The sequence below is a fragment of the Rhinopithecus bieti genome, unplaced genomic scaffold, assembly GCF_001698545.2.
Source record: "Rhinopithecus bieti isolate Rb0 unplaced genomic scaffold, ASM169854v2 scaffold_76255, whole genome shotgun sequence".
Taxonomy (NCBI): domain Eukaryota; kingdom Metazoa; phylum Chordata; class Mammalia; order Primates; family Cercopithecidae; genus Rhinopithecus; species Rhinopithecus bieti.
In genome coordinates this window covers 18,968-43,383 of record NW_016828245.1, presented here as the reverse complement: position 1 = coordinate 43,383, position 24,416 = coordinate 18,968, and the positions used below count along the sequence as shown (strand labels likewise).

At 33.9% G+C, this 24,416-nt stretch overlaps 1 protein-coding gene across 1 annotated transcript in view; it reads left to right on the top strand.

The window, feature by feature from the left end:
• The window catches only part of LOC108523666 (dmX-like protein 2), a gene marked incomplete at its 3' end in the record, with an annotated part of 105,484 nt that overhangs the window by 68,632 nt on the left and 12,436 nt on the right, over positions 1–24,416 (top strand). Inside the window, exons 7-13 of the mRNA XM_017864385.1 lie at positions 3,490–3,668; positions 5,134–5,317; positions 8,338–8,512; positions 12,125–12,364; positions 12,838–13,109; positions 13,731–14,427; positions 14,802–14,923. Of these exons, the coding sequence (XP_017719874.1) occupies positions 3,490–3,668; positions 5,134–5,317; positions 8,338–8,512; positions 12,125–12,364; positions 12,838–13,109; positions 13,731–14,427; positions 14,802–14,923 (1,869 nt within the window). The remainder of the gene's footprint in view (positions 1–3,489; positions 3,669–5,133; positions 5,318–8,337; positions 8,513–12,124; positions 12,365–12,837; positions 13,110–13,730; positions 14,428–14,801; positions 14,924–24,416) is intronic.

Here is a 24,416-nt window from a genome sequence, read left to right as displayed (position 1 = left end):
AGGCTTAAGAGTATTTTAAATTTCTATCTGAGCTTAAAATAAAACCTTACTTACTAAAGAGCCTTTTTTCCCGCACAAAACATACCTGATTAAATCTTTAGTTCAAGAATTGGTTTTCTCTGATTTGCTTACTAGGAGATGTTTGCTGAAGTATTATTTGTTTATGTTCAAAATGTTTGTATTGGAACACTTTAAAAAATGACACTTGGTTATTTTGTAAAATTTGCAAATAATTTAAGTATCCTGTTTTCTTCAAAAAATGGAATATATCTTTTCTTCTTTTGAGTTATTTTGTGCAGTATGGTGAATATAGTTAGTAATAGAATATTGTATATTTTAAAATTACTAAGAGTAAATTTCAAGTCTTCTCACCATAAAAAATGTTAAGTATTTGAGGTGATGGATATGTTAATTAGCTTGACGTAATTATCGTGTTATATTTGTGAATTATAACATCACTTCGTACTCTGTAAATTTATACAATTATAAGTTGTCAATTTATAATTAAAAATGCAGCATTTTCTTTGAGAGAAGATTATGCCTTTGAGTGAAAAACTGGGTTTTTCAAGGGCTAGGATGAGAAGATTTCTTAAGGGAAGGGTTGTCCCTTGTATGCTGATTTTGCTGAGGGTTGTAATCATAAAGGGATGCTGGATTTTGTCAAGTGCTTTTTCTGCATCTGTTGAGATGATCATGTGATTTTGTTTCTAATTCTGTTTTTGTGGTGTATCGTATGTATTGACTTGTGAATGTTAAACTATCCCTGCAACCCTTGTATGAAACTTACTTGATCATGGTAGATAATCTTTTTGATATGCTGTTGGATTCGGTTAGCTAGTATTTTGTTAAGGATTTTTGCATCTGTATTCATCAGGGATATTGGTCTGTGGTTGCCTTTTTTTTGTCATATCCTTTCCTGAAGTTTCTGCACAGTAAATGAAGCAGCAGAGTAAACAGACAATCCACAGAGTGGGAGAAAATCTTCACAGTCTATACATCTGACAAAGGACTAATATCCAGAATCTGTAAGGAACTCGAACAAATTAGCAAGAAAAAAACAAACAATCCCATCAGAAAATGGACTGAAGACATCAATAGACAATTCTGCAAGGAAAATATACAAGTGGCCAACAAACATATGAAAAAATGCTCAGCATCACTAATGATCAGGGAAATGCAAACCAAAACTGCAATGCGATACCACCTTACTCCTGCAAGAATGGCCATAACCAAAAAACCAAAAAATAATAGATGTGGGTGGGGATGTGATATAAAGGGAACACTTTTACACTGATGTTAGGAATGTAAACTAGTACAACCACTATGGAAAACAGTGTGGAAATTCCTTAAAGAACAAAAGTAGAGCTACCATTTGATCCAGGTGTCCACTACTGGGTATCTATCCAGAGGAAAAGAAGTCATTATATGAAACAGATACTTCCACACGCATGTTTATAGTAGCACAATTTGCAGCTGCAAAAATATAGAACCAGCCCAAATGCCCATCAGTCAATGAGTGGATAAAGAAATTGTGATATATATACATATATATACACACACACACACACACACACACACACACACACACCGTGGAATGCTATTTAGCCATAAAAAGGAATGCAATAATGACATTCGCAGCAACCTGGATGGAATTGGAGACCATTATTCTAAGTGAAGTAACTTAGGAATGGAGAACTAAACATCATATATTCTCACTCATAAGTGGGAGCTAAGCTATGAGGATGCAGAGGCATAAGAATGATACAGTGGACTTTGGGGACAAGGAAGGAAGGGTGGGAGGAGGGTGAGGGATAAAAGACTACAAATTGGGTACAATGTATACTGCTTGGGCGATGGGTGCACCAAAATCCCACAAATCACCACTAAAGAACTTATTCATGTAACCAAACACTACCTGTTCCCCCAAAACCTATGGAAATTAAATAAATAAATAACACAAAACACTAAACAAAAGTGAACTTAAAAAAAAAAAGCTAGGAGTTTCCCCATGCACTCAGGTAACTACTACTCTCCCGTTTTGATATGTTGTACTTTCATTTTCATTCATATTTTCAACATATTTAAACTTTTCCCCTGTAATTTTGAAGGTTTTAGTTTTCAAATATATGGGAATTTTCTAGATATCTTTCTGTTATCAGTGATTAATTTTGTTGTGGTTTTACAGTTGTAGACAATAACAGATGAAAGAGGGACTGCTTCATTTGAGGGGGAGCTTGGTGGGAGTGGGAGAAGGGCTAGAGTATCACCTGCTCGTGGGGCTCTTTGTATTTCCATTGTGACTTTTGAGGGGCTCTCAGGTACCTCTAGAATTTCTGTGTTACATAGTCTGAAACCACTGCATAGAATGTGCTGTAAATTTGATCATGTGAAAATGATGCTATGCTGAAGAAGACACTTGGAGGAAAGCAACTAGTATATTGTGGCTAGTTGCTGTCTGAGGGCAAGCACTTAAAAGATTTGCTGTATAATTAAAATATCCAAAAAAATGAGACATTAATGGAAATGTATGTTTCATTATGCAGCATAATTTGAGAATGAGTACCAAGATGGAAAAAACAGAATTGTCTGTCTAGTCCAGATGAAAATATTTGGACCAATGCATACTTTTCAGGAATACGTAATTTCAAAATTTCTCAGAGGTTATCTTTTTGCATAAGTGATAACATTTATTTCCCTTTAAAGCAGTTTTTATTATTGATTATAAAGCACTATAAAGGATAGTTTGTTAAAATACAATTATTTAGCCTTTAACTAAATTGTTAGAACTAAGTAAAATGATTAAGTCAGTGCCTATTGTTATACTTGTAAATATTTTAAGTGGACATAGAGGTGACAGCTACCTGCATGCTTTCTCATCACTTAGAGTAGGGATCGCAGAACTGTGGTCCAAGAGCTGAGAAAGTTTTTTTTTTTTTACCTTTTTAAAGGGTTGTAAGGAAAGAAGAAGAATCTGCGTCATAGACATGTGTAGCCCACAAAGCCTAACTTACTTACCATCTGGCCCTTTGCAGAAAAGTTTGCTGACTCCTGATTTAGAGCAAGAAACAATTCATATTCGTGAGGTGAAGGGTGAAGGGTTTCACTGTGATAGACTACTTCAAAAAGGAAGGAATAACAATTACTGAAAAGATAGCATAAGTCTTTCTAATTCTTTCTTAACTAACTTATCCAAGGGGCTGGCATCAGAATCTTTTCTCTGCACTGAGCAGTTTATGTCTAAATGGGGAAATTTGACATCAGTCTGCATTTGAAAAACACTATCACACAGAAAAGATTGATAATGAATAGGTTCATTTATTTTTCAAGAATAGTATTCTTTAATAAACATAATTTTAAGATAAGTTTTGTGTTATGTATAAGTCACTTTTAGTTTTCAGATATAGCTTAATTTTAAAACTTCTTCAAACCACTTAAATTTTGAATTGTGTATGTACAAATTAATTTTATATTGACCTATATATTTTTCAGGATGATTGTCTTTTGAAAGTATGGTATCCTATGACTGGTTGGAAGTCTTCAATTATACCTCAGGATCATCATGAAGTGAAAAGGAGACAGTCCTCTACTCAATTTTCCTTTGTTTACTTGGCACATCCCCGAGCTGTGACAGGTTTTTCATGGCGTAAAACTAGCAAGTATATGCCCAGGTTAGATGAATGAATCATACAACTTTAGTTTTTATCCTTTTATGTTTATAAAAGTAATGAAAGTAAAGTCCTTTTAGTTTATTTACATGGTGGTAATTAATAGCATAGGCTGTGACATCAAGCTGCCTGAAATTAAATCCTGTTAGCTTCATGAGTTTTTGACTAAATTTCTTAAGCTGTCTATGCCTTAGTTTTTCTCTGTAGAATGAGGGTCGTAATAGTACCTACCTCAGAAAGTTGTTGTGAAACTAAAAGTGTAGTTTGTGGGTGGGAAGTGCTTAGTACAGGCTTTTTTGCACATACTTTGTGTCCAGGCAATGAAATTGTTAGTAGTAGCTGTGGTTCTAGCAGACCCTAGCAAGAAAATGTTTGCAAATAACAGGAAAGCACACACTGAAGGGAAATATATCAGTATAAAACTGTCAATTATATATATGGTGTTAAAGCATATAATGTAGTCTGAAGAAAGTGGCCAGGTTGTACTTTTTTTTTTTTTTTTAAATCTGAGGGCTGTCAACAGAAGTTTCTCAAAGAATTTTTTATTATACATTTTTTCCTCATTGTTGTGGCATCTCTTAAAGGTATTTAGAAGATTAAATAAACTGCAAAACAGCTTATACAAATGATTATTTTATACAGGTCTAAGAAAGCTGTTGGGCACTCAGAAGCTTGCTTAGAAATCTAGTTTGTTCTTGAGGGAGGATTATTTCCCCTACTGAATATATCTGAGGATTGTTTATGCCTGATAGGAAATATAGCACACATTGTAGAGATGCTCAGTAAATGATAACATGGGAAATTTATATACTTTTTGAATCTAAATAAAAAGTCTATTCTACTTAAGTCATCTGCATCTATTTGCAGAATACTTTTGACTTAGATTCTATGTGAGCATTTTTTTAAATGGAGAATGATTTTTTTGTTTCTTTGTAACGAAGAGGTAAGTTACTTTCGTTGCTCCATGCCATGCCATTTTTGCTTATTTTAACTTAATGGAAATGGATTTATAGTTTGAAATGATACTCTCCTTACAGTTTCATGATGAAGATAATTATTTATTTGTAACTGTTTGGGTTATAGGAAGGATGATGTAAAATGAAACTACTGCCGTAAGCCAGATAGTTTAATTACATTTAATGATCTTTTATTATGGTCATTCTGTAATTTGCAATGATTAGGTTTTCCTTTGCTGTTTAGTTTGTATATTTTGTTTAGGAGATACTAATAATCCTCTAGAACCTGAATGTATAATCTAGCAGTAATTTCTAGCTCTTTTTTCAAAACAATTTCCCGGTTCTTATGATGTTCACAGTGATACTATATATAATTTCAAGCTCTTTGATTGATTCCTTTTTTCCATCGTGTTTTGCCCTAATGTTAACTTTATGCATGAAGAACCAAAATATTAATTAATTGATGGGATTGATATTCACATTAACCTTTATTTATTTCTCTTTGTTTTTAGGGGCTCTGTCTGTAATGTGTTATTAACTTCATGTCATGATGGTGTGTGCCGGCTCTGGGCAGAAACTTTATTACCAGAAGACTGTCTTTTGGGTGAGCAGATTTGTGAGACTACCACTTCCAGCATTGCCAGCAACCTTTCTCATGCTGGAAGACACAAAGACAGAATACAGCATGCTCTTGAGGTATTATATTATTTAAAATGGTAAATGAATTTTGATGATAATGTGAGCCTGGTGGAAATTTATAAACTAATATGCAGATGGCACACATGGTACATGTAATGAGTGAAATTAACAGCAATAAACTCTCATTTATGCTTGTTAGACTACTTATTTATTGCACTAAGAAGCCAAATGCAGAAATTAATGATCTCAGACATGTTGTATAGGTAAATATTATTAAAAATTTTTTAAAAATTGATATATGCTCAAGTTCTAGATAATATTTTAATCCTTTGCATGTCAGATGTGAAAATCTATAGGAGTATTAGTAAAATAATGTAAAGGTCCTTGAAATTAGTTGTAATTAAAATATTTTGCTTTTGTTTCATAAAGATTAAAATTTTGTTCTAGTTAAAATGACTATTTTGTTCCTTAAGAATACAGATGTTTATTAAGATATTAGACACAACTGAACTTCTTTGGAGTTTCCATGATTGAATATTTTGAAAATGAAATAATTTTTCTAATTTTTAAATACAGTATGAAATAAAAGTGCTTCATAAGAAATTAGATTATAACATATAGCACAAATGATTGTGTCCCATATGATTAGGTAATACAGTGAGATATATGCATTATTTTAAATTGTCAGAAATGTATTATAGTAAACTTAGTTTACTATTTTTCTTGTGACTTTTTTATTCAAATAATGTATGCTAGAATTGGATTAAGAAAAGGAGAAGAAATGATGGAATTTATAATTCAACTATTCTAGTCATGTGAATATGTGTATTTTTCTTTATAAGATTGAGATCATATTATGCAGTAATATTTTATAACTTTTTATACTTAATTTGTTACACTCTACATTATTGACTATACTTTTACTTTATGTATTTACATTAACAGTTTAAAGCTTGCATAGTCAAAGTGGCTTTGCCATTTTACCAAGCAGAAATATTGTACAACTTTGACAGGTTAAGGATGTGTAATAAAAGTTTTATATGAAGCAGCCCTCCTCAGATATTGTCTATATTAGGCCATTCTTGCACTGCTATGAAGAAACGTCTGAAACTGGGTGATTTATAATGAAAAGAGGTTTAATTGCCTCTTGGTCCTATAGGAAGCATGGCACCAGAATCTGGCTGGCTTCTAGGGAGGCCACAGGGAGCTTTTACCCATGGCAGAAGTTGAAGCAGGAGTCAGCACATCACATGGTATAAAAGCAGGAGCAAGAAAGAGTTGGGGGGAGGTGCCGACTTTTAAGTGATCATTCACTCGCTGTTGCAAAGACAATACCAACACCAAGCCATGAGGGATCTGGCTCATGACCCAAACATCTCCCACCAGGCTGTACCTCCAGCAATGGGGATTACAATTCAACGTGAGATTTAGGCAGGGTCAAGTATCCAAACTATATCACTGCCTATGATTGGGCGCTATTTGTACATTTTTTTCAGTATTTAAAATGTAAGTGAAATTAAAACCAGATGTCAAAACAGTTATCTTTTATTTTGATACTGGTATTTAGTAGGACAGAGTACTTAATTTTTAACTAGATATTTATGATCATTTACTTATACTTATGTAACGTATTTTATCTTCAAATTATATATGAGCCTTTGGAAACTAAGGGCTTTTAGACATCTTTGTATCCTCCATAGTACCTGATATATTGCTTTTCAAGTGTTTGTTAAATTGAATTATTGCCATGTAAAATAGAACAGAAATATGAGTAGATATGTAACCAGTGATTTGACAAGTTTTTACTGTCTTTTAGTAATATTATTAATTAATATGTTAAGATAGTTTTTTTAAAAAAAGGCATAAGTGTCTGACTTACAAGTAACTTTGCTTTCTGACATCCTTTCCTTTCCTATGGAACTCCTAACTGTTAGGTCTATATAATTGTATATATTCTTAAGTTATATTTTTTGTTTCTAGGAGAAAATAGCCAGTGTTAGATCAGTCTTGTCAGTCTAATTTAAAATAATGGTAAATGTCAAGGATCCAGTGAAAATAATTTGATACGCAGTTTGGACCAGGGGGTCTCTAATGTCCATCTTAACCCTGTTATCAAAGCAATAAGCAACTCCGTAGTGGGAGACCAGAGGTGGGGGACATACCATTGACCTGATACTATTTTCCATAGGTAAAATGAGAAGGGCTGTAGAAATTGAGAGGATATACCAAATATGTTACTTTAATGAAGAAAGAATTGATAACATTTTATACTTTATTTAATTGAATGTGGAGAACAAAGGAAAAGAATAGAAAGTTATTATGAAACATGGTCTTGGGAGTGGGTTAAGTTACAGAATAAGGAATTACTGCGAGGTGGGGCCATGACATGGAGAAAAAAGATAATGCCAAGGATGACGTGGCCCCATGTCTAAAATAGTCCACATGATCACGCATGCTAATGAAGAATTTTAATCATATAGATTTATCTCAATTTAAACAAATCCAATTTGCAAATTGTTTAAAACAATTTAAACAAATTAAAGGTCAACACTTTAATGAGGTCTTTCCTTGTCTACTCCTATCTGGGTAGGTTCCCCTTGTTACTCTGTATTTTCATACCCTGTTTTTTTCTTTATAATCAATATCATGAATTTGATTATTTAGCTGACTGTTTAATTTTAAGTGAGAGGCAATATTGGGGAGGCAATATTCTTCCTGGTAGGAAGACTCAGGAATTTTTTTTTTTACTCTTATGACTAGAAAATTCTGTCTCAGTACTAGGATATCCTGAAAAAAAAAAACTTTGGACCTTCTAATATTAACGGGAATTTTATTCATGTTTTGTAGATAACATGAATACGTATTTTTGCACACTACTTTTTGCCTTGAACTAAAAGTTTACAAGAACTGTAGAGAATACATCCAAAATAGTTCTACTGTAATTTAAAAAATTCCCTTTAAAATGATCAGGTTTATATGGAGAAAAAAATCTGAAACCTCTTAATAATTAAGAGTATTTTGGTTGGCATTTATTAGACCTTCAACAGTTGGGCTCAGCAGCTATTTTTCTATTTTAGACAATACACCATTTGAAAAATTTAAGGAAAGGACAGAGGAGGTCATCTGTTCTTGTAACTCACGCTGAATTAATGCCCGACCAGACAGCAATGCATGAAGTTCAAAGACACATTTCCCACCATGCAAATGCCCTCTGTCATTTTCATATTGCAGCAAGCATCAACCCTGCCACAGGTAAAGGATAAAGTTTTATTTCCCATAAATATGTTGAAGTCAGGTAAATAAATAGAAAAGTGGAACTACTTTTATAACCTATTTTTTATTTTATTATTTCATGTTGCCTTTAAAATACTTAATTGGAATAGAGATATAATATAAAGTACCATTTTTTGAATTGGGACTATGTGATTCTCAGGGTATTAACTTCAGTAGCTATTTCTGAGCATCTTTGTCTAGTCTATAACAAGGTTTCCCAGTAAATTAGAGCTTTAACTGAACCTGATGTCACAATTGGTGGCAGCCTGGTAAATTAGTGTAATTTCCCTCACTTCACAGTTTAAATCTTCCCAACTCTTTTTTATAACCTCCTCTAAATATATTTTTACAAAGTTTTTCTTATATCTCAGCATATCTTGTTTTCTACCCTTGTAGACTTTCTTGTCCTATACTAAGGAAAACACTTTTCCTTCTAACTTGAATATTTTCTTTTCCCTTTTTCCCCTATGTGACTGAGAAGTATTTTGAGGCAGGTTCTTTGTTGGCACACATATTTGTGAGCTTCTATTTTAAAGGCAATATGTTTTCCTTCTACATGGAAATGTATGAGAAAGGCTATAAATTTTATATTACATTGCTCAGAACTATATAAAGTTTTATATAAAATTATAGTTGTATGTTATTGAACTGGAGGTCTGTTGCTTCAGAGTGAAGGGGCTTTTAGTTTTAAATGTTTCTGTATGTAAATACAGTATTTAGTAAATAGAATTCTAAAAGGGTGATCTTCAGTGGTGACTCTAGATATGTGCTGTTTTATAGAGTAGCCACTAGCCCCGTATTAGCTGTTTGAGGACTTGAAATGTGGCTGGTCCAAACTGAGATATGCTGTAAAATACACACTGAAGTTCCAAGACTTAGTATAAAAAATAATGAAAACTATTTCATTAATAATTTTATTTCATATTGATTACTTGTTGAAAGACTCTTTTGTATATGTTGAGTCAAATAAAGTATATCATTAAAATTAATATTACCTGTTTCATTTTACCTTCTGAAACATGGCTACTGAAATATCTAAAATTTGTTTAACATGTCTTGCATTTTTGGTCTGCATTATATTTCTATTGGACAGTGCTTTGCCATCTGATTACATGTTATTTTGTTTTTAACTGTGTGCACTGTCCTAATTAGATAGAATAGGATCACAGAGGATGAGCATTGTGTCACATCATTTGAGCCTAAGGACTGGATATGTTCTTGCAGCCACTGGGCCCTGGTCTTCCCCAGCTTCTTTACTAACCGTCACTAATTTTATTCATGCTCATCCTAACTTACCTACATATTATTTTAAAAACAATTTTCTTAAAAATGTTTAACATCATGCATTTTTGGTTACTGCATGTAAATATAACATTTAAGTTGACCAAATAGATTACTAAATGCAAATAATTTTATATTGTTAGGACTTGTCCTCTTCACCTTTTTTTCAAAAAATTTTTTGAAACTACAAGAAAGTTGAAAAAATAGCACAGCAAATACCCATGTACCACTTACCCAGATTTACCACATATTAACATCTTGTCATTTATTCTTTTATTCTCCCCTCTCTGCCTGTATAGATATGTCTTTGCTGCCTCCTCCCTTATTTTTGGCGGAACCATTTGAAAGTAAAGTTGTTTATCACATTACCCTTCACCTCCTAAATGTTTAAGAATATATCTTTTAGCAAAAAGGGAATTTGCTTCCATAACTGTAATACTGTTATTGCATGTGAGGAACACGGATAAAATAATACCATGTAATATATAGTTCATATGCAAATATAGATTCCTGTCTTAAATGCAGATTATTTTCTTTCAATTCCTCCAATCTAGAACAGTCCCTCTCTCAACTGTCAAAAAAAAATCTGTCAGTCTCAAAAAGTTGTCTCTCAGTTTTCTTTCAGAATGTCTCACAGTCTGAACATTTGTTCATAAGATTTAGGTTTAACACTTTGAGCAAGATTACTATATAGTCACATAGGTGATGTAGTGTTTTATAGGATTGCTAATTCACAAATCCTATTTTATATGATTTATTTCATTTTTATCACAAAACCAGGATGGTCATCCAGGAACTGGAAAGAAAGAACAATTTAAAGCATTATTTAGCATTCATATCTATTGTCCATGCATTTTATCTTTAGATTTTCACTTCTTTTTGCAAAGGACAATTTTTCCGTCTGTTGAATGAATTATTTATAATATGGATTGAAATTAAGGAGATTAAGTTTTTGATTTACACCATGTTTTGGGCGGAGGGGGACAGGGTCTCGCTCTGTTACCCAGGCTAGAGTGCAGCCTTGACCTCTTGGGCTCAGGCAATCCTACCACTTCAGCCTCCTGAGTAGCTGGGACCACAGGTGTGTGCCACCACTCCTGGCTAATTTTTGTATTTTTTGTAGAGACACTGTCTCTCTGTTTCCCAGGCTGGTCCCAAACTCCTAAGTTCAAGTGATCCTCCTGCCTTGGCCTCCAAAAATGCTGGAATTACAGACATGAGCCACCACCCTGGCCAATTTATACTGTCTTACATGAACTCATCAACTTCATAAATTTCAGTTACCTCAAATGGAGAAATTCTCTCTTACTTAGAATTTTGCCTGCCTTCTTGTGTTTTTTCTTCATGTTATTTCCTGACAGATTTTTAGTAAAGTTTCAAACACTAAGAAAGGTTGGAAGAATAGTACAGTGAATACTTTTATATTCTTCACTTTGATTCAACAGTTAACATTTTGCCACGGTTGCTTTATGTGTGGCAAATGTCTCTGTGTGTATGTGTGTGAAATGTTTTCTTTTCTTTGTCTTTCTTTCTTTTCTTTTTCTTTTTTTTTTTGGAAACGGAGTGTTGTTCTGTCACCCAGGCTGGAGTACAGTGGAGTGATCTCGACTCATTGCAACCTCTGCCTCCCGAGTTCAAGCAATTCTCCTGCTTCAGCCTCCCAAGTAGCTGGGACTACAGGCGCACCCCTCCATGCTGGGCTAATTTTTTGTATTTTGTATTTAGTAGAGATGGGGCTTCACTGTGTTGCCCGCGCTGGTCTCAAACTCCTGAGCTCAGGCAATCCACCTGCTTCTCCCTCCCAGAGTGCTAGGATTACAGGCATGAGCACACAGTCGAAATGTTTTCTTAGTCTTTTCAAAATAAGTTACACCTATCATGGTGTATCACCCTTACAGTAGCAAGTATCTCCTAAAATTCTCTCACATAATCGTAATATCATCATACCTAAGAAAATGATAAGTAATTCCATAATATCTAATATCCAGTTCATATTTAAACTTCCCCAGTTATCTCTTTTATGGCTGCTTTTCTGCTTTAATTTTTCATCTCCTGTCCCCAAACTAGAATTCACTGAAGGTTGATACATTTGTGTATTTTGTTTTTAAGTTAATAGTTTAATTTCATATAAGTCTGTCATTCTTAAGATTTACATTTACCATTAAATTCAGTTAACGTTTTTACAAATGCTGCTAAAATTGTGTTGACTTGTTTAGCACCTTTTCTTTGTATAGATTACTCATTGTAAGCACTTGTCATGTTTTTAAAGAAATAAAAAAATTTATATTGAAATCTTTTTTATTTCCACAGATATTCCAAATGTCTTGGTTGGCACTGCATTTAATGTTGATGATGGAAATGGGGGCTTTGTAGTTCATTGGTTAAACAACAAGGAATTTCATTTTACGTCATCTACAGAAATATTTATGCATCAGTTACGAAAACTTTCTGATAAGCAGGTAGATCATGAAAGTGATGATGCAGATAGAGAAGATGAGGAGCATTCACAGGAGGATAGAGAACGGGGTTTACATATGAAATTAGACCATGGTTAGTATCCTGTGTTCAGGTTTTTCTTACTCCAAAGTTAACAGCCTTCTGTGGTACCACTTTTAGTTTTGAATTCTTCCTTCCCACTCTTCCTCCTTTTTACTTTTCTATTTGTTGCACAAGTATTTACTGACCATCTGCCTTGGATCAGACACTCTGCTAGGTCCTGCAAACATCATCTAACTATATGTTTTGTTATAACATATTTCTTTGAGTCTTTGGAAGCCATAGCCTTTTCTGGGGAACAGGTTTTGCTAATGGTAGTAGTAATGATAGGGTGAATGAAGTTTTAATTTATCTAAAAGTAGTAACTATAGTAACTTTCAATTCAGACAAAAGTTTCCTTTTTTTTTCCTGACTGTAAATTGGAAAAGAGATTTATAGTTTTTAAAGATAGTATGCCATTTATTTGTAGTCTAGTATGTAAATGAATTACTTAATGCATGTATTGATAAATATATTTTCTGGTTCAGATTTATCCCTGGATAGAGAATCTGAGGCAGGTACAGGATCATCGGAACATGAAGATGGAGAAAGAGAAGGAAGTCCTAGAACTTATTCACGACTTAGTGTACCAATGCCACTGCCTACGGTTCTGCTTGATCGGAAGATTGAAACGCTGCTAACTGAATGGAATAAGAATCCTGATATGCTTTTTACAATACACCCTGTAGATGGTACCTTTCTAGTGTGGCATGTAAAGTATTTGGATGAATATAATCCTGGAATATTTAGACAAGTCCAGGTATATTTTATTGATGAAATAGTTTTTACGTTTCTGAAAGCAATAAAAAAATAAATGCTTTGTAGAGTTAGCATGTTTGTAGAATTACTGAAAATTTTGGTTTTGATAAGCATCTGAGTAAAGAATACTTCTTGCTTTCAGAAGGGATCAGTGACTATAAGCTTAGCAAACTTGATTAGTTAGAAGATAATGAATTTGGCCTTGAAATGCAGTACTGAATATTTAAATATGTGTTGATTTTGGGGGGAGTTAATAATATTTTGAATAAGATTAAGAAACTACCCTGAAAATATGAATCAGGATGAGCTCCTCCTTGTGCCCAATTTGATGAGCTAAACGAAGCTGCCTTTACTTGTCATCTCTTTCAACTTTATTGCTATTTAGATCTGTGGCTGGTGGTCATTCTGTTGTACAAGCAAAGCACCTGAACTTTATTTCTTCAGCCTTCTCTTAGGCCACGAATAGAGATATGATATTTCGTAAATAGAAGAAAGGGATTGAACCATAAAGAGGTTGAAAATGACGTTTTTTGATAAGAAGCTGAGATTTGGTATTTTGAGAAGTCTTTTTTTTGAGAGGAGGTAAACTATTTGTACTGAATCATATAATTATGTTTTCCAGGTTTCTTTTTCTTCTCGGATTCCTGTTGCATTTCCCTCTGGTGATGCAAGCTCTCTTAGTAAAAATATCATGATGTATGCCTGTATAAATGCGACAAAAGATTCTGACCACACCTTGTTACACCAGGAGGGGATGTCTGTAGGCAGTCCTCACGGATCACAGCCACACTCTAGATCACACAGTACAAATATGAACATCTTAGCTCCCACAGTGATGATGATCTCTAAACACATAGATGGTTCTTTAAATCAGTGGGCAGTCACTTTTGCTGATAAGTCTGCCTTTACCACTGTTCTAACTGTATCTCACAAATTTAGATATTGCGGTCATCGATTTCACCTCAATGACCTGGCATGTCATTCAGTTTTACCATTGTTATTGACATCCTCTCATCATAATGCTCTGTTGACTCCTGAATCAGATTATCAGTGGGACTCAGACAATAAATTAAGTAGATTAATGGACCCTGTAAAACATATGAAAGGTTCCTCAAAACAACCTCTTAGAAATGCAGCAACTCGTACATTTCATGACCCAAATGCAATCTACAGTGAACTTATTCTGTGGCGTGTAGACCCAATAGGACCTTTGTCATACACTGGAGGAGTATCAGAATTGGCTCGAATTAACTCTTTACATACCTCAGCGTTCTCTAATGTGGCTTGGCTTCCAACTCTCATTCCCAGTTACTGTCTAGGTAAGTGTTCATTGTAATTGTGAAATTAACAAAAGCTTTTAAACTATTATTTGTTATATACAAAATGGTTTATATTGTTGTTATTAAGATGATTTTTAGTAAGTATTCAGTTTTATTATTAAGGTGATTTTAATATTCAGAATACAGGCATGAGACTTATTTTAGAACTTAGAAGTTTTAACCTCTCATAATCCATTTTAAATTAAATTTTTTTGTTAATAATTTTGTATCTACTTATTGTACCTGTTTAATTGTGATTCTAGACCATGGTTAAGCCTCAAAAGAAAAATGTGAATACTTGTTTCTTATCCTTTAGCCAATAAGAAAAATAAACTACATGTTTAGAACCCAGAGTCCTTGTTTTCCTTTCTCAGGCACATATTGCAATTCTGCAAGTGCTTGCTTTGTTGCTTCTGATGGCAAAAATCTGAGACTCTATCAAGCTGTAGTGGATGCAAGGAAATTATTGGATGAATTGTCAGACCCAGAATCTTCAGTAAGTATTTAATAATCTTTATTAATTTATCTAAGGTGGTAAAGAATTTTCTTTTGACTTGTCTAGGACCTATATTCGTTAGTTGCTGTTTAGGGAGTAAGCATATGTTCTGGGCTGCATATGATATATATATGACACATTTATTTTTTCCTAAGTTGTGTTCCAAGGTATATGAATCAAAATTTTAGTGTACATACCACACATTAATACATTTTACATAAAAGAAATAAAAGGATTTTTTCTAAAATATTATTTGTTTGTAACATATTTTACTCTCTAGTTTGGTTCTTTTAATCTTACTTTGCTCAAAAAAGGTTTTAAGACATCTTTATCAAGCTGTATGTTTAGGTTGGAAAACTGGAACTTTTTCAAGCTTGATTGACCATTAAAAAAATTCTCTGGTTAGAATTTGTTATCAGTGGGTGGCAGCATCTCATTCTGATAGTTCTGTATATGAGCTAGAAGTCATATATGATAGTATCTAGAGTTGAACAGATTTTCCATTTACCTATAGAAACAACTATTCTAATAAAAATGTTTCCATTATTGAAAACCAGTGACTATTTTTGAGCATCTACTGTGTTCTCCTAGATGTAAAGTGAGTACAGAATATAAGTTTCAGATCTACCTTTAAGGAGCTTTTAATTTAGTTGAAGAGAAAGCTTATTAATAAAAAGTTAAGTAGCAGTTTAAGACATAAGACAAGAAGTCTAAGAGTGATACGCAATTAATTGCCAAAAGGATGGCCCTAGAAGTGTTTCATTATTCAGAGGAGAGAGAGATCAGATTAAGGTAGGCATGGAAGTCATTAAGGACAGTATTTGGGTTCATTCTTGATGGGTGGATAAGATTTAGAAAGATAAATTCTTTGTCTTTGCCTGAGTGAGAAAATTGCCTGAAAGTAAGTATAGATACAGGAAAGTACATATGTAAAGCTTGTTCCAGAAACAGTGAGAAAGCCATTTGGATTGGAGCTTAAGGTTTGGCATAGAGAAAGTCTAGAAAAATAGAATCATAGAACTAGAATTGGAAGATACTTTAAAGGTCACCTGGTCTCACCAGTCATCTGATGCTTTATTCCCCTCTGCTTCATTCCTGTCAATTTGTCATCTAGCCACTGATGAGGGAGACTCAACTCTAAATGCAGCTCATTCTGTCCTTGAATAGCTCAAACAATCGTATTTAAATGCTATTTATTTTGTGTAAATTCTACTTGTTAGTGCTATTTCTACTTATAGTAAATCTAATATTTCTTGCATATGAGAACACCTCAAGATATTTAAAGACAGCTTTCTTGTAACCCGTGAACCTTACTACCTCAGGCCAAACCTGCTCCGCCTGTGCCTATCAAGTTTCTTTAACTGTTTTACATTTGACCCTGGTTACTCTTCTGAGCAGGTTTCCGTTTGTCTGTGCTCTGAGCCTTGTAGGATGACTGAAACAGCAATATTGTGACCTCTCTCGTTAGATACATTTATGTTTTGACAGGCACTCTACATTCTTTATATGTAATTGATTCATCATGAGCTGACTCTCAATATCCCGAAGTCTTTCCCTGTCCCTGCCCTCTGCTAAGCCTTGTCTTCTCCATTCTGTATTTGTGCATTTGAATTTGGGGTCCAAATGTAGACCTATTTTTTCCTATTACATTTCATCTTGCTGAGCACAACTAAACAGTCCAGTCTCTCAGTATCTTTTTGAATCTGGATTATGTTATTTAATATATTTGTTACTGCTTTATGACTATGTCACCAGCCTATTTGAAGAGTGTTATATCTACATCATCTGAGTCAGTTATTAATATGATAAATAGACAGGTCTGAAGAAAGAACCTAGCAGTATACATTTGAAATCTTTCTCCATTTTCATTTTTTGGAATGTTTTTCAGCTTGTTTCAAGGATTTCTGTGAGACAGCCTGTCATATACTTTCTGAAATAAAATACACTCTTTCTACTTTCTGCAGTCAAAGAAGAAAGTCAAAGTTATATGAGGTGATTTGTTTTAATATATGATAGGTATAATGTACACACCTTGACATCCCTTGGTGACCAAAACGTTGTACTAGATAGACATTAAGCTCCTCAGTCTGCCCTGCAGCAGTATGCTCTTTTCCTTTTTGAAAATGGGAATTTTTGCTGGTTTTCGTTTTTTGCCATTGATGGCATTCCCCATGATTTGGGGGATTTTGTATTTTCTTATGGTTCTATTTGTTCTCCATTATACTCGGTGTTTTGTTTTTGGTGGTACCTCAAGGTTTTGTAATATGCATCTTTAACCTCTCATAGTCTACCTTCAAATAATAATATAATACTCAAAATATAATGTAGCCAGGCACGGTGACTCACGTCTGTAATCCCAGCACTTTGGGAAGCTGAGATGAGAAGATTGCTTGACTCCATAAGTTTAAGACCAGCCTGGGCAACATAGTGAGATATAAATGTACTATATAATTAAATGGTAATATTATATTATAATGTAAAACATTTTTTTTTTTTTTTTTTGTTATAAACATATATGTAATATATATATGTATTAATGAATCATGATAAAATATTATATATGTATAATGTAAACACCCTCTATAAACTATATAATGTATAATGTAAACCATTATATAATTATAAAAAATACGGTCGGAGGGTTTGATTAATTTGTAAAGGTAGAGATCATTATATATAAATTTATAAAAATGTATATGATATGTTAATGTAAACATATATAAATATATATATAGTAAACAACTTTCAATAGTATCCCCAATCTCCCTCTCCTGTGGTCTTCAGCATGCATGTCCTGTGAATGTTTTGTTAGGTTTATACGTAAGTATTTCATTTATTCTACTGATTGGAAATGGTACTGTCTTTTTAATGTTGGTGTCCATGTAGTCACTGCCGGGATATACAAATACGGTTGAATATACAAATACGATTGAATATACAAATGCAATTGAATTTTGTGTGTTTATCTTGTATCCTGTAACATTGCTGAATGCATATATTAGGTGTAGGAGTGTTTTTGGTAGATTTCTGGGACTTTTCCATGTAGATAATCGTCTCATTATAAATGGGAACAATTTTCTCTTCCTTTCTAATCTGTATGGTTTTTGTTTTTCTTATTTTGTTGTGGTTAACTAAAACTTCCAACACCATGTTGAATAAGAAGTGAGATTGGATGTTCTTGCCTTCTTCCCATTTTTGGAGGAAAAACATTCAGTCTTTGATCATTACATATAATGTTAGTTGCAGGTTTAAAAACTTTTTTAAAAATTTTTGTGGGTACACAGTAGATGTATGTATTTGTGGGGTACATGAGATGTTTTGATATAGGCATGCAATTCTTAGTCAAATAATGGAAAATGTATCTATCACCTCATACATTTATCCTTTGTGTTACAAATGATATGCTCTTCTAGTTATTTAAAAATGAGCAATTAAATTATTGACTATAGTCATCCTGTTGTGCTATCAAACACTAGGTCTTATTAATTCTAACTATTTTTTTGTACCCATTAACCGTCCCTGCCTCCCGCCAATCCCTTACTACCCCTCCCAGCCTCTGGTAATCATCCTTCTACTCCCTATCTCCATGGATCCACCTGTTTTGATTTTTAGCTCCCACAAATAAGTGAGGACATGCAATATTTGTATTTCTGTGCCTGGCTTATTTCACTTAAAATAATGACCTCCAGTTTCATCCTTGTTGCTGCAAAATGACAGAATCTCATTCTTTTTTATGGCCAATTAGTAGTCTGTTGTATATAAGTACCACATTTTTTTTCTTTACCTATTCATCTGTTGATGGATACTTAGGTTGCTTCCAAATCTTGGCTATTTTGAACAGAGCTGCAGCAAACATGGGAGTGCAGATACCTCTTCAATATACTAATTTTCATTCTTTTGGTTATGTGCCCAGCAGTGGAATTGCTGGATTGTATGGTAGGTCTATTTTAGTTTTGTGAGCAACCTCCAAACTGTTCTCTATCATGGTTGTACTAATTTACATTCCCACCAATAGCATATGAGGGTTTTCTTTTCTCCACATCTATGCCAACATTTGTTATTGCCTGTCTTGGATATAAGCCATTTTAACTGGGGTGAGATGATATCTCACTGTAGTTTTGATTTGCATTTCTCTGATGATCTCTGATATTGAGCACCTTTTCACATGTCTGTTTGCCATTTGTATGTCTTCTTTTAAGAAATATCTGTTCAAATATTTTGCCCAGTTTTTGATTAGATTATTAAGATTTTTTCCTATAGGGTTGTTTGAGCTTCTTATATATTCTGGTTATTTATCCCTTTTCAGATGAGTAGTTTGAAGATATTTGCTGTCATTCTGTGGGTTGTCTCTTCACTTTGTTGATTGTATCCTATACTTTTTAACTTGATGTGATCCCATTTGTGCATTTTTGCTTTGGTTTCCTGTCCTTGTTGTGTATTACTCAGGAAATGTTTGCCAAGACCAATGTCCTGGAAAGTTTCCCCAATGTTATCTTGTAGTAGTTTCATAGTTTGAGGTCTTAGATTTAAATCTTTAATCTATTTTGATTTGATTTTTGTATATGGTTAGTGATGGGGTCTGGTTTTATTCTTCTGCGTATGGATATCCAGTTTTCCTGGCACCATTTGTTGAAGAGACTGCCTTTTCTCCATTGTATGTTCTTGGCACCTTTGTCAAAAATGAGTTCACTGTAGGTGTGTGGATTTGTATCTGGATTCTCTTTGCTGTTCCATTGGTCTGTGTGTGTGTTTTTGTGCCAGTACCATGCTGTTTTGATTACTGTAACTCTGTAGTATAATTTAAAGTCAGATAATATGATTCTTCCAGTTTTGTTCTTTTTGCTTAGGATAGCTGTGGCTATTCTGGGTCTTTTGTGGTTCCATATAAATTTTAGATTTTTAAAAAATTTCCATAAAGAATATCAGTGGTGTTTTATAGGGATTGCATTGAATCTATAGATTGCTTTTGGTAGTATGGACATTTTAACAATATCAGTTCCTCCAATCCATGAACATGGAATATCTTTCCATTTTTTTGTCCTCTTCAATTTCTTTCTTCAATGTTTTACAGTTTTCATTATAGAGATCTTTCACTTCTTTGGTGAATTCCTAGGTTCTTAATTTTATGTGTGGCTATTGTAAATGAGATTACTTTTTTTTTTTTTTGAGGCGGGGTCTCTGTCACCCAGGCTGAAGTGCAGTGGCATGATCTCAGCTTACTGCAACTCCACCTCCCGGGTTCAAGTGATTCTCCTGCCTCAGCTTCCGGAGTAGCTGGGACTATAGGCATGTGCCACCATGCCTGGCTAATTTTCTTTTCTTTTCTTTTAGTAGAGACAGGGTTTCATTGTGTTATCCAGGATGGTCTTGATCTCCTGACGTCATGATCCTCTTGCCTCAGCCTCGCAGAGTGCTGGGATTACAGGCGTGAGCCACTGCACCCAGCCGAGATTACTTTTTCAAAATTTCTTTTTCAGATTTTTTGCTGTTGGCCTATAGAAGTGCTACTGATATTTGTATGTTGATTGATATCCTGCAACTTTACTGAATTTATCAGTTCTAATGGTTTTTGGTGGAGTCTTCAGGTGTTTCCAAATGTAAGATCATGCTGTCTGCCAACAAGGATAATTTGACTTCTTCCTTTCCAATTTGGATGCCTTTTATATATCTTTATTTTGTCTGATTGCCTGAGCTGGCACTTTCAGCACTATGTTGAACAACAGTGGTGAAAGTGAGCATCCTTGTGTTCTAGATCTTAGAGGAAAGGCTTTCAGTTTTTCCCCATTCAGCATACTAGCTGTGGGTCTGTGGTGTATGGCTTTTATTATGTTGAGGTATGTTCCCTCTACACCCAGGTTTTTTTAGAGTTTTCATCATGAAGGGGTGTTGACTTTTATCATGCTTTTTTTAGCATCAATTGATATGATCATGGTTTTTGTCCTTCATTCTGTTGATGAAATGTATCACACTGATTGATTTGTATATTGTTGAGCCATCCTTGTATCCCTGTTATGATAAATGATCTTTTAATCTTTTTAACCATATTGTTGAATTTGCTTTGGTAGTGTTTTGTTTAGGATTTTTGCATCAGTATTCATCAGAGTTATCGACCTGTGTTCTTTTTTTGATGTGTCTTTGTTTGGTTTTGGTATCAAGGTAATACTGGCCTCATAGAATGAGTTTGAAAGTATCCCTTCCTTCTCTATTTTTCAGAATAATTTGAGTGGGGTTGGTATTCGTTCTTTTTTATATGTTTGGTAGCATTCAGAGCAAAACCACTGGGTCCTGGGCTTTTCTTTACTTAGAGACTGTTTATTATGGCTTTGATCTTGTTACTTGTTTTACTGATCTATTCAGGTTTTGGATTTCTTTTGTGGTTCAGTCTTGATAGGTTGTTTGTGTCTAGGAATTTGTCCATTTCTTATAGATTTTCCAATTTATTGGCATATAGTTGCTCATAGTAGCCACTGTTGATCCTTTGAATTTCTTGGGCATCAGTTGTAATATCCCTTTTTTCATCTCTGATTTTATTTATTTGGGTCTTCTTTGTCTTTTTCTTAGTCTGGGAAAAAGTTTGTCAATTTTATTTTATCTTTTCATAAAACTAACTTTTGTTTTGTTGATCTTTGTATGTTTTTCTTTGTTTCAGTTTCATTTATTTATGCTTTGATTGATCTTTATTATTTCTTTTCCTTTACCAATTTTGGGTTTGGTATGCTCTTGCTTTTCTAGTTCTTTAAGATTCATCATTATGTTGTTTATTTGAAGTCTTCTTGTTTTTTGATGTAGGCACTTACAGCTACAAACTTCCCTCTTTCAGTACTGCTTTGGCAGTATCCCATAGATTTTGGTATGTCATGTTTTCATTATCATTTGTTTCAAGACATTTTTCAATTTTCTTTTGAATTTCTTCATTGACTCTGTTGTCATTCAGGAGCATATTGTTCAATTTCCATATGTTCATATAGTTTCCAAAATTTCTTGTTATTGATTTCTAGTTTTATTCCAATGTGTTCAGAGAAGATACTTGATATTATTTCATATTTTAAAATGTTTTAAGACTTGTTTTGTGACCTAATGTATGGTCTGTCCTTGAGAATGATCCCTGTGCTGTGGAAAAGAATGTATATTCTGTAGCTGTTGCATGAAATGTTCTGTATCTATTAGGTCCCTTTTTTTGGTAGTACATATTAAGTCTGATGTTTCTTTGTTGATTTCTCTGTCTAGAAGATATGTCCAATTCTGAGTGATGTCAAAGTCTCCAGCTATGATAGTATTGGGGTCTGTCTCTTTCTGTAGCTCTAATATTTGCTTGATATATCTGGGTGTTCCAGTGTTGGGTGCATATACATTTAGAATTGTTATATCCTCTTGCTGAATTGACCCCTTCAATGTTATATAGTGACCTTCTTTGTCTCTTCTTACAGTTTTTGTTTTGAAAACTATTTTGTTTGATACATAGTATCAGACATATAATGATACTGATATCAGTATCTTTTCCCATCCCTTTGTTTTCAGCCTATGTGCATCGTTATGTGTGAAGTGTGTTTTTTGCAGGCCACAGATTATTGAATCTTGTTTACCCATTCAGCCGCTATATGTCTTTTGATTGGAGAATTTAGTCCATTTAGTCCAAGTGATTAATAGATACGGACTTACTCCTGCCATTGGTTATTTGTTTCTGGTTGTTTTGTGGTCTTCCTTATTTCCTTCCTGTCTTTCTTTTAGTGAAGGTGATTTTTGCTGGTGATATGATTTAGTGTTTTGCTTTTTATTTTTGGTGTATTCACTGTATGTTTTCTAATTTGAGATTACCACAAAGCTTGCAAATATTATCTTACAACCCATTATTTTAAGCTAATTATGACTTAACACTGTTTGCATAAATAAACAAGCCTAAAGAAAACTAGTAAAGGCTCTACTCCTTAACTTTGTCTTGCTACAACTTTTGTTATTACTGTTTATATCTTTTGTACTGTCTATATCTTGAAAAGTTGTAGTTATTATTTTTGATTGATTCATCATTTAGTCTTTCTACTTAAGATCAGTTTACACACCACTGTTACAGTGTAATAATATTCTGTGTTTTTCTGTGTACTTACTATTACCAATGAGTTTTGTACCTTCAGATGACTTCTTATTGCTCATTAATGTCCTCTTTTTTTCTGATTTAAGTACTCCTGTAGCATTTCTTGTGTGACAGGTCTGGTGTTGATGAAATCTCTCAGTTTTTGTCTGTCTGGAAAAGTTTTTATTTCTCCTTCATGTTTGAAGGATATTTTTACTAGATACACTGTTCTGGGGTAATTTTTTTTTTCTTTTCAGCACTTGAAATATGTCATGCCTTTCTCACCTGGCCTGTAAGTTTTTCACTGAAAATTCTGTTGCCAAACATACTGGAGCTCCATTGTATGTTGTTTCTTTTCTCTTGCTGCTTTTGGGATCCTTTCTTTATTGCCTTTGGGAGTTTCATTATTAAAAGCCTTGAGGTAGTCTTCTTTGGGTTAAATCTGCTTGGTGTTCTATAGCCTTCTTGTACTTGGATATTGATATCTTTCTGTAGGCTTGGGAATTTCTCTGTTACTATCCCTTTGAATAAATTGATGTCTTTCTGTAGGCTTGGGAATTTCCCCATTAGTATCGCTTTCCACCCCTACCTCTTTCTTTACCTCCTCTTTAAGGTCAATGACTCTTAGATTTGTCCTTTTGAGGTTATTTTCTAGATCCTGTAGATGTGCTTCATTGTTTTTTATTCATTTTTCTTTTGTCTCCTCTGTGTGTTTTCAAATAGCCTGTTTTCAAACTCACAAATTCTTTCTTCTGCTTTATCAATTCTGCTAGTAAAAACTCTGATGCGTTCTTCAGTATGCCAGTTGCATTGTTTAGAAATCCTGCTTGATTGTTTTCAGTTATTTAAATTTCTTTGTTAAATTTATCTGATAGAATTCTGAATTTGTTGTCTGTGCTATCTTGAATTTCTTTGAGTTTCCTCAAAACAGCTATTTTGAATTCTCTGTCTGGAGGTCACATATCTCTGTTTCTCCAGGATTGGTGTCTGGTACCTTATTTGGTTCATTTGGTGAAGTCATGTTTTCCTGAATTATCTTAATACTTGTAGATGTTCTTTGGTGCATGGACATTAACGAGTTAGGTATTTGTTATAGTCTTCACAGTCTGAGCTTACTTGTATCTGTCCTTCTTAGGAAGGCTTTCCAGGTATTTAAAAGGACTTGGGTGTTGTGATCTAAGCTGTATATGCTTTGGGGGGACCCGAAGCCCAGTTATGCTATGGTTCTTGCAGACTCTTAGAGGTACTGCCTTGATGGTCTTGGACAAGATCTGGAAGAATTCTCTGGATTAGCAGGCAGAGACTCTTGTTCTCTTCCCTTACTGTATTCCAAACAAACTCAGTCTCTCTCTCTCTCTCTCTCTCTCTCCCCCCTCCCCTCTCTGTCCCTACCCCCCCATCTCTCTCTCCCCCTCTCTCCCCCAT